Source organism: Cebus imitator, unplaced genomic scaffold, assembly GCF_001604975.1.
Source record: "Cebus imitator isolate Cc_AM_T3 unplaced genomic scaffold, Cebus_imitator-1.0 Scaffold61, whole genome shotgun sequence".
In the NCBI taxonomy this organism is placed as follows: Eukaryota; Metazoa; Chordata; class Mammalia; order Primates; family Cebidae; genus Cebus; species Cebus imitator.
In genome coordinates, this window is record NW_016107376.1 from 9,679,539 (window position 1) to 9,692,253 (window position 12,715).

The window sequence follows — 12,715 nt, forward strand, 5'->3', positions numbered from 1 at the left end:
TCAGAGGGAAATCCCTAGAGCTCTCACAGTGGCCACAGGGCCCTGTGTGATTGCGTTCTCCCTTACTGTCCTCCTTCCTTCCACTGCAGTCTTGTCAGCCTCTAGTCTGTTCTTGAAACACACCAGGTGTCCTGTGGCCTCAAGGTCTTTGCAGTTCCTGCCTTCTGGCCAGAATGCCCTTCCAGATGTCTTTGCCTGCCTTCCCTCATTTCCTCCCGGTCTCCTCTCAAATGTCATCTCTTTGGACGGTCCTTTTCTGATCGCCCTGTAGAACAGCACCGTCCAATAGAACTTTCTGCAGTGATGGAAATGTTTTAGAATTTGTGCCGTGCAGTATGATGGCACCTGTACACCTGTGACTCTCAAGCCTCTGACATACGGCTTGTTGGCCCTATAGTACTGAGTTTTTAATTGTCATAAATTTACATTCAAAGAGCCACATGTGGCTACCGTATTTACCTCCAGCAGCTGTAGAAAGCCGTCACTAGTTCCACCACCATATCCTCTTACCTAGTTTTAGTTTCTGTCATAGCACTTAACGCCGTGTGACATATGTCGGGGCTTTTCTGTGTTGTCTTTTCTCGCTGGAATGAAAGCCGCTTGTGGGCAAGGCCTTTTGTAAAAGTTCTTGGGCAGTGCTGAATCCTTAGAGCCTGAAGGTCAGCCCAACGCAGAGAAGGGGCTGAGTAGTATTTTGATGAGTGAATGATCGAATAATAGAGATAGAACTATTGAATGAGTTTCCTGAATTCAACTTTGGGTGGGATGCTTGCCCTGCTAAAGGATTCTGCCCTTCCCCATCTAAGCTGTCCTTTCTCTCTTGGCCAGAAGAGGGCACTATGCGGTCAGGAAGCTCAGCCACGCTTTATTGTGTAGCACATGGCAGCTTGATAGTCAAGACCTCAGTCCAAAGGGCTTTTTTCATGACAACGTTAAATGTTAAATGTATTTTCAAAAAGTGCTTGACTCCTTTGTCACAATAAATTTGACTGGACCCAGGAGAAATTACAGTGTGCTGGAGATGAATTTTTATTTGAAGTGCAAGTGCTGTCCACAATACTCTGGGCTTCTGATTTTTCTCTTTTGCCGTAGCTGACAGACCTCTGGCCTGTTGCTGATGACGACAGGGAAAGACAGGATAAAAATCCCACATTCAAAGGAAGGTGTTTAATGCCCAGAACTTTTGAGACTGATGTTTCTTCCTGGCTTTGCCTTTTCAGGATAACCTTTTCCACCCAAAATACACTGGAGAGGATTTAACCTGTACTGTGAAAAATCTCAAAAGAAGCACACAGTATAAATTCAGGGTGAGTCAGTCATTTCACTACCTGAACCGCTGAAAAATGAAACTGTTTTATATTTCACCGTTTACCATGTCACATTGACTCTACGGGTTAAAAAATGCACTTTACATTTTGAAAGTAACATTTATAAAGTGCACAGGGTGCTTTAGTCTTAAAACCAACTTTTGAGCACAAAAGTCATCATAATGTGCGGTCGTAAATTGCATGTACAGCATGGCCACGTGCCCTCACCTGGGAAGACGTACACCGGGTTCTGGAGTGCACCTGTCGCTCACCTGCGCTCCATACCTTTCTCCTTCTAATCAGACTTCTCTTTGCTCTTTGTTTTCCTTTGCTCTTCTGCCATTTATTTTTCCTCACTTGTTTCTAATTTTCTCTTTATTACCCACCCCCTTCCCACCTGGGTGGTCTTTGGTCATTAACAACCACCATTAATGTTCCTGTAGGTCTGTGTGTGGCCAAGTAAGTGAATACGGCTAGGGTCACAAAGAGATCAGAACAATATGCTGTAGCTCCGTATCTCCTAATATGACAAGTGTGCATCTTGGAAGATATGATTGTTTTCTGATTCCACATGTTCTCTAATTGGGGGACCAAATGGTGTTACTTGGCACATAGCAATCACCCAATAAATAGTTGCCAAATTATAAGTGCGGTATGTGACTATTTGAAGGAAATGATAATTTTTAACATTTTTTTTTTGAGACGGAGTTTCGCTCTTGTTACCCAGGCTGGAGTGCAATGGCGCGATCTCGGCTCACCGCAACCTCCGCCTCCTGGGTTCAGGCAATTCTCCTGCCTCAGCCTCCTGAGTAGCTGGGACTACAGGCACGCGCCACCATGCCCAGCTAATTTTTTGTAGTTTTAGTAGAGACGGGGTTTCACCATGTTGACCAGGATGGTCTTGATCTCTTGACCTTGTGATCCACCAGCCTCGGCCTCCCAAAGTGCTGGGATTACAGGCTTGAGCCACCGCGCCCGGCCTTTAAAACCCTTATTCTTGAAGCTGACTATGAGAACATAGCTATACTGCTAACGTTTCTCCACAAGGTGGCATTACCCTACTCTTTAAAAAGTGGAGCAATTTTTTATTTTTTATTTATTTATTTATTTATTTTAGATTGAGCCTCGCTGTTTAACCAGGCTGGAGTGCAGTGGTGCAAACTCGGCTCACTGCAACCTCCAACTCCCTGATGCAGGCTATTCTCCTGCCTCAGCCTCCCGAGTAGCTGGGATTACAGGCACATGCAACCACGCCCACCTAAGTTTTGTATTTTTAGTAGAGATGGGGTTTCACCATGTGGCCAGGATGGTCTTCATCTGTTGACCTTGTGATCCGCCTGCCTCTGTCTCCCAAAGTGCTGGGATTACAGGCGTGAGCCACCGTGCCCAGCCAAAGTGGGGCTATTTTTATGGATTTCCCCCACCACCATATTTCCTTCGACAAAACCATACAAACTAGGTGATGACATACTCGTTTTATGATGTCTTTTTGAAAGGGTAAAAATGTCTTTAGCTGAAACCCACCTTATGGTTTTGTTTTTAATTGTTGATAACCAACTATACAGTAAATGATTTCTAGAATAAATACTGTTAAATCAGTACTTGAGTTTAAAGAGAAAAAAATGTGTGTCTGTCTGAGTTTACGGATACCTTCATCTCACCATGTTAGAAAGCGACCGTTAATTGAGTAATCCCTGATAACTAAAGCATGCTAATGTCTCCTTGGTTGTGTTCTAGCTGACTGCTTCTAACATGGAAGGAAAAAGCTGTCCAAGCGAAGTCCTTGTTTGTACGACGAGCCCTGACAGGCCTGGACCTCCCACCAGACCGCTCGTCAAAGGCCCAGTTACATCTCAGGGCTTTACCGTCAAATGGGGTACGTTTCGCTGCTGCTGCTGTTTTTCTTCCTTTAGGCAGATTTTTTTTTTAATGATTAATTTTAGTAGTGACTAGCCAAGAAAATTATAAATGACATTATTTGCAGAAGTTTTCTGCCTTCAGAATATACGTGTGAAAAACATCCTGGGAACTCTACAAATTGGAATGGACAATTTCATTAAAATGTAATGGTATGGAAAATTAAATTTTAGTGGAAATGAAAATGGATGATTTTTAAGAGTATCTCATGGACTTTCTGATTTTCCTGGATTACATATTTTTTCTCCTATGTTTTTAAGGCACTGATTTGAATGTAGTAATCTCTGCATGCATCATTCATTTCTTCAGTTCAACCTTAAAAAATTAGCAATATTTAATAGAACATTTGGATTTATAAAGTTAATATTATAAATAAATTTCAGAACTTAGATTTGTTAGATAAATTTTGGCACGGACAATGTTTAAGTTGCAATGAATTAGGGATATTTTTGTTTTCGTTGCTGTCTGTTGTATAGCCAGAGTCTTGAACTTCAGGAAATTTTAATATTAAAGTTGATAAGGGGTGTGTTATGCATACCATTTTTACTAATGTCATATAATAATATTAACTAATAGGCAAAAAAAAAAAAGATGAAGTCTAAAATAAAGATTTTGTTTTGCAGCCAAGTAACGTAAGGGGAATTTAAAATATTATTACACCAACCACTGAGACATACAACAGTTTCAAGTTATCTAATAATTGTGAGATAGAATTATTAGAATTTCTGTTTCCCTGGAAGATGGATATAATTCTCAGAAATGATAAAAATCTAGATGTGCTTTTTGCCAGACTGTAGAGCTTTTTTCTCAAAGAATCCTAGAAAGTTCTGTCAACACTATTTACTTTCATTAGCTATATGCGATAATATTTAAGTTTATAATTATTATTGTAATTATCTACTACTGAAGTGTGTGTGTGTGTGTGTGTGTGTGTGTGTGTGTGTATATAAATGGAAATACCAGGTGAAAGGAGAGGTGAAGTGAATGTTCTAAATCTACATATAAGTAAGCTTAAGGTTTTTTAGAGAAATGTTCTCTTATGTTTTCTAAGAATATAGAGGTGGCCGACTGATAGTAGACATTCTTTATCGTTTTGCAAAATTAGACTGCAAGGAATGTGTTTTTCTGCTCAGAAAATAAAATTTTTGCAGGCACAGAGTTATGGGTAGACTGTAGACTGTATACACAGGGTGCCCAGGGCTCTGGTAATAAGCCAGAACCTTCTTCCTCAGACTGTCTGCTGGTGCACAGCTTCTCATTGATCTACACCTCTGGTTTCACACCACATTCACCTGGGATGTAAAGTTTGCTTGGTAGGAAACTGTGCTAGAGTGGACTTAGTCCATTTGGATATTTTATTTATTTTGTCAATAAATTTTGTACTTCTCGTTTTGTTCCTTTCCATCACTCAAAAGAACCTGGTCACTGATACAATAAGTGAAATAAAAAGAATAAAATAAGAAAAATAAGAAATATGAATGTGTCATCTTATATTAAAAATCCTCAAATATACTAAAGAGCACCTTCAAGTAAATTCAGCAGCTCGATCAGTTTGTACTGAGTTTTGTTCATGTTTCACTGCGTGAATGCTCTTTGACATTTCCAGGTCTAAGAACTTTGAATAATTTGATAGTATGAAAAGATTCCTGGTTTGTTTGTTTCTTTTTTTCAACAAAGGAGTTGGTGAAATAAATTATTTTGCCTTTTGGTCAAACCTAGAATTAAGACAGTATAGTGCTTTGTGATTTTATGAGTCCTGATGATGTTTACTGATAAAAATCAGTATCCTTTTATTACTAATAAGGCATTTGGTTATTTTTCAGATCCTCCTAAGGACAATGGCGGTTCAGAAATCCTCAAGTACTTGCTAGAGATTACTGATGGAAATTCCGAAGGTGAAGTTTCTGGCAATTGTTTTATTCAAATCCAGTAGCCAGCTCTATTTTCTAATATAGTAAACATCTTTATAGTTACAGTGAAAAACCATTCTGAAGATAGAACTATTGTGACAGTAAACAGACTTTAATCACATATTGGCAGTTTTTCTATTTCAAACACAGCACCAGAGATCAGAGTCTGCTTGAAGTTAACATCAGTGCTATTTAAAAGTTTTCCTGTGTCTTTTATTTGTTGGTGTTCTGTTTAGTTTTAGTTTTTGCTTCTTTGGTTTGTTTTTGTGTTTTGAGACATGGTCTCACTCTGTCACCCAGGCTGGAGGGCAGGGGCCCAGACACGGCCCACTCCAGTCTCAAAGTCCGGGGCTCAAGTGATTCTTCTGCCTCCGAAGATGAGACAGGATACATTTTTCGTAGTGATGGGGTCTCACTGTGTTGTCTAGGCTGGTCTCAAACTCCTGGCCTCAAGCAGTCCTCCCAGCTTGGCCCCCCAAAGTGCTGGGATTATAGGCATGAATCACCACACTCTGTCTCTATGTCTTTTATTGAACTAGAGTTCCTAACTAGTCAGATAAATTTAGTGTTTTCATCTCCTAACTTGCCACTTTTTCTGGAAATTCTCATAAGCCAAGGGAGTATCAGAAGCAATCAGCAAGGAAGGGTGAGGTGAGACAGGGAAGTGGAGGTGAGTTCAGTAATCTACAAATTCCCATGCATAATACAAACAATATATGGTATTGTGGGCTAGTGACAAGAATCACACCTTTATAACAGGTTTAGAAAATGTCTTTCTGACTTCATGGTCATTTGTGTCAGGTTATTTATTACTATTCATTCTGGGTGGATTAAAGTGGGACAAATGTTAGAAGTAAAATTCCTTAGTGTCTTTTTTAAAATTCTAAGGTTTTCTTTCTAATAAAATTTATTAAACTTTAGTAGAGAAAAGTATAGTCTTTTTACTTTTTACATGGCATGTCATCTCACCACTGTAGTAATCCCTCAGTTATTAATTTTTTGAATTTTTTAGAATTTATTTTGAGGCTGAGTTTTGCTGGTTACCCAGGCTGGAGTGCAATGGTGCGATCTTGGCTCACCGCAACCTCCACCTCCCAGGTTCAAGTGATTCTCCTGCCTCAGCCTCCTGAGTAGCTGGGATTACCGGCATGCGCCATCACACCTAGCTGATTTTGTATATTTAGTAGCAATGGGCTTCTCCATGCTGGTCAGGCTGGTGTTGAACTCCCAACCTCAGATGATCCGCCCGCCTCGGCTTCTCAAAGTGCTGGGATTACAGGCGTGAGCCACGGCGCCCGGCCCGTTAAGTTATTTAAAAAGAGGCACATGTTTATGCCAAAAAAAGAGCACATTGCTGTAACTTTTACAAGCAAGCAGTGCTGATTGCTTTTATTCTGTACAATGAGAACCACCCGGAATTTTTTTGTTTTTAAGTCTGTTGGGTCCTATTATAACCTGAAAACATGAGAATTCTTTTGAGATGAGCATAGCTGTTCTAAACATAAAATCCTACTTTGTGCTAAAAACCTGGTTTAGGTTTTCTGCATGAGAAAACCCCATCTAGGATAGAAGTCATGTATACGCCAAGGGCCCATCGTGACTGTTTAACAATGGTTTGAATTATCATGGCTCCCTTCGGCTGCCGATGACAAATCAAAATAGGGCCCATTCTGGACTTAACAGGCAACAACTTTGCCACTGCATGGCTGAGTGAGTGAGTCTTTTCATCCTTGCGCCCATGTGCCTTATAATTACAGACTTTTTTGGCCCCTAATATCAGGATAATTGCCTTTACTGTTCCCTTTTTTCCTATGGCCTTAGCGCATATGACTTTGTTGTGAATCTAAACTAATAAGCTGTTGGGAGAATTTGTGGAAGTTACTCTGGTTAAAATACCAGGAAATAGTGTAAAAGCATTTCCCCTAAAACAGCTTCATGTAGTAAAAGGCTTTTTGTAAAGTGGTCAGCCAGAAACACAGCATGAGTGGGAACAAGACAGAGGAGTGAAGAGCATCCCAGCGGCCCGGATTCGGGAGTCAGGCAGGCAGCCAGCGCCAGCCCTGGGTGCCCTTGGTTCCGACAGCATCAGCCTCGGGGGGTGCCCATACTCCTGGCGATCCTGTTTCTCTCTTCAGTTCCGAAAAGTGGTCGGATCGCTTGGGTCATGCCGAGCGTTTGGTCTTTGTGAGTTCCCCGGGCATTTTTGTCTTTTTTTTTTTTTTTTTTTTTTTTGGTGAGACAGAGTCTCACTCCGTCACCAGGTGCCAAGCTGGAGTTCAGTGGTGCGATCTTGGCTCACTGCAGCCTCCGCCTCCAGGTTCAAGCAATTCTCCTGCCTTAGCCTCCCGAGTAGCTGGGATTACAGGCATGCGCCACCATGCCCAGCTAATTTTTTTGTATTTTTAGTAGAAACGGGGTTTCACCATGTTGGCCTGGATGGTCTCGATCTCTTGACCTCATGATCCGCCCGCCTCGGCCTCCCAAAGTGCTGGGATTACAGGTGTGAGCCACTGCGCCCGACCGCATTTTTGTCTTTTAAGGGAGCCTCCTTGAAGACAGTCAAAGCCCCAGTCTTTCCAAGGGGATTTCACTTCCTTTGAGCTCAGGCAGATCGGAACAGAGAGACACTCTTGCTTACTACCCCTGACTTGCCAGAAGCCTCGTGGCCAAGAAGTAGCCTCGTGCCTGGCTCCCCTGAGGCCTCCTCACACCAGGAGCCTTTCATAGCTTGTTCCTCTCTGTCCTTTGTCTGCTACCCCTCCTCCCGTGCCAACTGCACGTTTCATATGGTTTCCCACGTCCAAGCCTTATAGCAAATGTAATTGTGGTGATAATAAGTAGTCTACCCAGCAACACTAAGTATTAAATATGACCCCATGTTATTTTGGTATTTAACTTTGTTAAAACAACAACAACAGCAACAACAACAACAAAAAAAAAAAAAACAGAGCTTTCTATTTAAAAAGAAAAAGAAGATGTTGATTTTCCTGGAAACATAGAGCTTTTTCTTGCCCGTAATGGTTGATACACTACATTTTCACAAGCAGCGTAAACTCATGCACATCTCGTTTTACAGCGAATCAGTGGGAAGTGTCGTACAGTGGGTCGGCTACCGAATATACCTTCACCCACTTGAAACCAGGCACTTTGTACAAACTCCGAGCATGCTGTATCAGCACTGGCGGACACAGTCAGGTCGGTTTTGTTTCCATGTAAAAGTAAACCTCTTTGATCACATTCACACGAGCTGTCTGTAACGTCGGAATAAAATTGCAGTTTAAACAGTGTATCTCGGTAATGCAACCTCATAGTATCACCTCAGGAAATGAAAAATACAGCTTTCCGAATTGCTCTTTAGAGGTATAAAAGACAGGTCTAAATGATTCCCTACTGAACTGTGCTATTTTCAGGTACATTTGTCACTTATTTCTCGGAAGGCTTTGACACAATCACCTGTGACTGTTGAAAACTGACTAGAATTTGCATTGACTAAATAAAAGAGGCCTTGGTTATTGCATTGGTTAAAAAATATAGAATTTAGAGTAAAAAAGGTAAGACCTGCACAGCTCTGCTGTTAGCACATCTGTCAATTTTAAGAATTTGAGACATACCTTCCTCAAGGTGCTTTACTGCCACCTGCTGGAAAGTTGTTGTAAAAGCAATGTAAATCCTTGATGACTGAGCTGAACGGCACCTCCCGAAGTTGTGTGGTACCCAGCGTACACATCTGTAGGCAACAGCCATTCCCTTGTTTCTGCTATTGATATGACCCTAGACCAGTCAGCATCTCAGGAGCCTTAGTTTCAACCACATAGTACGCTCATAGGCTCAAAACAACCTAATAAATACACACGGAGTACTCTAGAGATGAGGTAATTGTTACCTAAAAGGTTTTAACTTTCATTCGGAAAACATGATGCCAAATGATATTTTCACTGTGGAGATGTTTAATGTTATGATTTGAAACCACTAATATTTAGAATGGAAGAGAAGGAGAGATGGGGCTGACAGCCCTGCACTGGGTTGACTTTTCAAAAGAATACCTGCCATTTGAAGGCCCGATTTTTCAGTCAACCCACTTGCAACATCAGTTTTTGTGTTGACTTTGTTTTTGCCCCAAGGATGGTAGCAGGACATCTAGATTGCCCGTAGATGTTCCCTGTGAGAAGACGGTCCAGCTTGACCCTCTCTGTCCAGTGCTAAAGCTGTCTGGACCCCAAGGATGGTAGCAGGACATCTAGATTGCCCGTAGACGCTCCCTGTGAGAAGACGGTCCAGCTCAACCCTCTCTGTCCAGTGCTAAAGCTGTCTGGAATGCCTCCCAGGGTGGAGTAAATCCAAATCAAAGCTGAGATGATCAGCAGTACTTCCTGTGTGTGTGGCGCTGCACAAGGTAGCATTGAGGCTGAACTGCTCAGATGCGTAGAGTTCACTTGCTCTGTGCCACTCCTCAGGAGGAAAACTGAATGTGGCTGAGCTGTATAGCTCTACCTGATTTTCTCCCATCCCGAGAAGTCAGTCAGCTTCCCTACCAGTAGCCTTACACAACCAGATCCTGCAAAATAAAGGCCTACTTATTTTAGCATTAACAGAACCTGCTGGTTAACGTCGGCATCGGTTGATTAATATTGAGTTTATTTGCTTTTCTGCGGTGTGTGTGAATGGGTGGCCATTTACGGTACCATTTGAAAATGTCATCCAGCTGTCGTCTTGTGTTCTCTTCTGTCCTCATGAAGGGTGTTTCTAATTTTGATTTAAAGGAAAAGAATTGTGTGCTTAGGGTATACGGTACTCGTGTCTGCTAATCTAACTTCAAAAATAATCATTCTTGTTTTTTCCCAGTGCCATATGCAGTCTATGTCCACCCTTAAAACACGTGCACATAGATGTATATAAATATCTCAATGGCATTAAAAGCCTACCATAATGTGTACACATTTAGCGTGTACACTAACCCCTTTTCGATGACATTTACAGTTATGGGGTGGAATTGCCTGGTACGTAGAGGTCTGACTGAGAGATGGCTCTCTCTGGTGTCTCTCCTGCAGTGTTCTGAAAGTCTCCCTGTTCGCACACTAAGCATCGCGCCGGGTCAGTGTCGACCTCCGAGGGTGCTGGGTAGACCGAAGCACAAAGAAGTCCACTTAGAGTGGGGTGAGTGAGCACACCTTCACGTTGGCATTGACAGTTTGGACAATTGGCGATGGAGACTTAGGCTTTGTAGTTAAGTTTCAAAGCTGCTTCTAAAGACCACATAAGTTTTTGTCTGTTGGAAATGTCCGTGTTTCTTTTGAAGTATGTTGACCCAGCTTTTCTGTGTGTACGGTGTCCCCCATCCACACCCCCACACGGCCCCTCACCCTGCTTTTCCTGATGCTGCCACACGCATTGTCATCCTCCACGCTTCAGGGGACACTTTTCTAGGGACTATTTCAAGAACACCCAGTCTTTGTTAAGAAGTTTTCAACTTTATTATTGGAAAAAAGATTTTTGTGCTGAATTTAGAAATTAAACCAAAGAATGGTTTCTAAGATAACATCAAATTCTTCCTCGTCTTTGTGTGTATCACCTCTGCTGCGTTGTCCTGTGTGGGTCCCGATGTTTTTACGATATTGACTTAAGCCGTATTAGCGTTTCTTGTACCAGCAGTTACAAACATGTGAAATTGTAAGCACAGCGAGTTCTGTACAGAACTCTCTAGCAAACTATTTTTCCCACCACTTTTATGTCTAAAACATAATAAATTGTGCCAATTTGGGGTGCTGTCTTTTGATTCAGTATGACCTTTGGTTTCAAGTTAAAGAGATTTTTTGTCCCTCTTTTTCTTCCACTTACCTAACTTCAGAATATAAAGGAATATATCTAATGTTCTGTTATTTGGGGGTTATTTTATCAGTGTAATTAAATAAATGAACTTGCTTTGGAGAGTGTGGATAACATCATTCAGAAACTCTTGTTTTTATCTCTCTCTTTTTCTTTGGTGGGCAGGGATTCTTTTGTAAGGGAAATAGAGGACAGGCCGCCTATGTGATATTTTGCACATTTTGTGTGAAATCTGGTGCAATTTGGTCAGTTGAAACCCCCAAAGTGTTCTAAGATGAAAAAAATTCTTCATTCCCAGATGTTCCTGCATCTGAGAGTGGCTGTGAGGTCTCAGAGTACAGCGTGGAGATGACGGAGAGTGTGGATAACATCATTCAGAAACTCTTGTTTTTATCTCTCTCTTTTTCTTTGGTGGGCAGGGATTCTTTTGTAAGGGAAATAGAGGACAGGCCGCCTATGTGATATTTTGCATATTTTGTGTGAAATCTGGTGCAATTTGGTCAGTTGGAACCCCCAAAGTGTTCTAAGATGAAAAAAATTCTTCATTCCCAGATGTTCCTGCATCTGAGAGTGGCTGTGAGGTCTCAGAGTACAGCGTGGAGATGACGGAGAGTGTGGATAACATCATTCAGAAACTCTTGTTTTTATCTCTCTCTTTTTCTTTGGTGGGCAGGGATTCTTTTGTAAGGGAAATAGAGGACAGGCCGCCTATGTGATATTTTGCATATTTTGTGTGAAATCTGGTGCAATTTGGTCAGTTGGAACCCCCAAAGTGTTCTAAGATGAAAAAAATTCTTCATTCCCAGATGTTCCTGCATCTGAGAGTGGCTGTGAGGTCTCAGAGTACAGCGTGGAGATGACGGAGCCTGAAGACGTGGCCTCGGAGGTGTACCACGGCCCAGAGCTGGAGTGCACGGTCGGCAACCTGCTTCCCGGAACCGTGTATCGCTTCAGGGTGAGGGCTCTGAATGACGGAGGGGTGAGTATGAGCCTATCCACTGGGACCAGAATCAGAATGCATAGCCAGAGCCCAAGGTGCCAGTGCATCTCTCCACCTTCCTGAAATTTTTGGCAGTATTGATGCAACCTTGACAACCGTTGATGGAGTGTCTGTAAATCCTAAATCTGAGTTGATACTGTTGTGGTTTCATATACACCCAGCATTAGAAGTTTTCCGTTTCTTTTGTCCTCATATCATTCTCTTAAGATCACATTCAAGGTTAACAAGGATATCACCCGGTAGATAGTGTCGATCATTTTTAGAAAATGTCCTCTTCTCCTGTTGACTGTATCAGTTAAGGGAAGTTAGGACTAGATAGTAGTTCTAATGAAAGTTTTATACCGTTCATCTAAATGAGCCAGCAACATCTTAGGTCAGTTTCTACAGCTAGAGAGGGTAGTGGCTGGGGACGTCAGCTCACTGGATTTTGTTTTGTTTCAAGTGAAAACTGTAGGACTCCGGCCTTTCCTCTGCCCCATCTGGAGATGTCAAGTGGGGCTATCGGACATTGAGAATGTATTTGTCTATACTATATCCACAAAGGTGGTTGCCCTTTTTTTCTTTGAAACTGCAAAATGATGCGAATTCAGGGGGAGATTGGTAATGAGCAGTGAGGGTCCCAGGAACTGTGGGGCTTTGGGGTGGGGCCAGAGATTGATGAAGCATAAAAGAGATCAGAAGGATGTGGGTAAAGCCAGCTAATGTTGAATGCCCCCTCCAAAGTCCCAGTGGTTTGCATTGATGGGGTTCGTGCAAAT

General features: G+C 42.0%; 1 protein-coding gene across 2 annotated transcripts in view; it reads left to right on the plus strand.

The window, feature by feature from the left end:
* FNDC3B (fibronectin type III domain containing 3B) overlaps window positions 1-12,715 on the plus strand; it is a 374,192-nt gene that overhangs the window by 310,912 nt on the left and 50,565 nt on the right. For both annotated transcript variants that reach the window (XM_017529886.2, XM_017529887.2), the window contains exons 14-19: window positions 1,221-1,307; window positions 3,045-3,183; window positions 5,048-5,119; window positions 8,211-8,329; window positions 10,183-10,288; window positions 11,764-11,936. In XM_017529886.2, coding sequence (XP_017385375.1) covers window positions 1,221-1,307; window positions 3,045-3,183; window positions 5,048-5,119; window positions 8,211-8,329; window positions 10,183-10,288; window positions 11,764-11,936 — 696 coding nt within the window. The remainder of the gene's footprint in view (window positions 1-1,220; window positions 1,308-3,044; window positions 3,184-5,047; window positions 5,120-8,210; window positions 8,330-10,182; window positions 10,289-11,763; window positions 11,937-12,715) is intronic.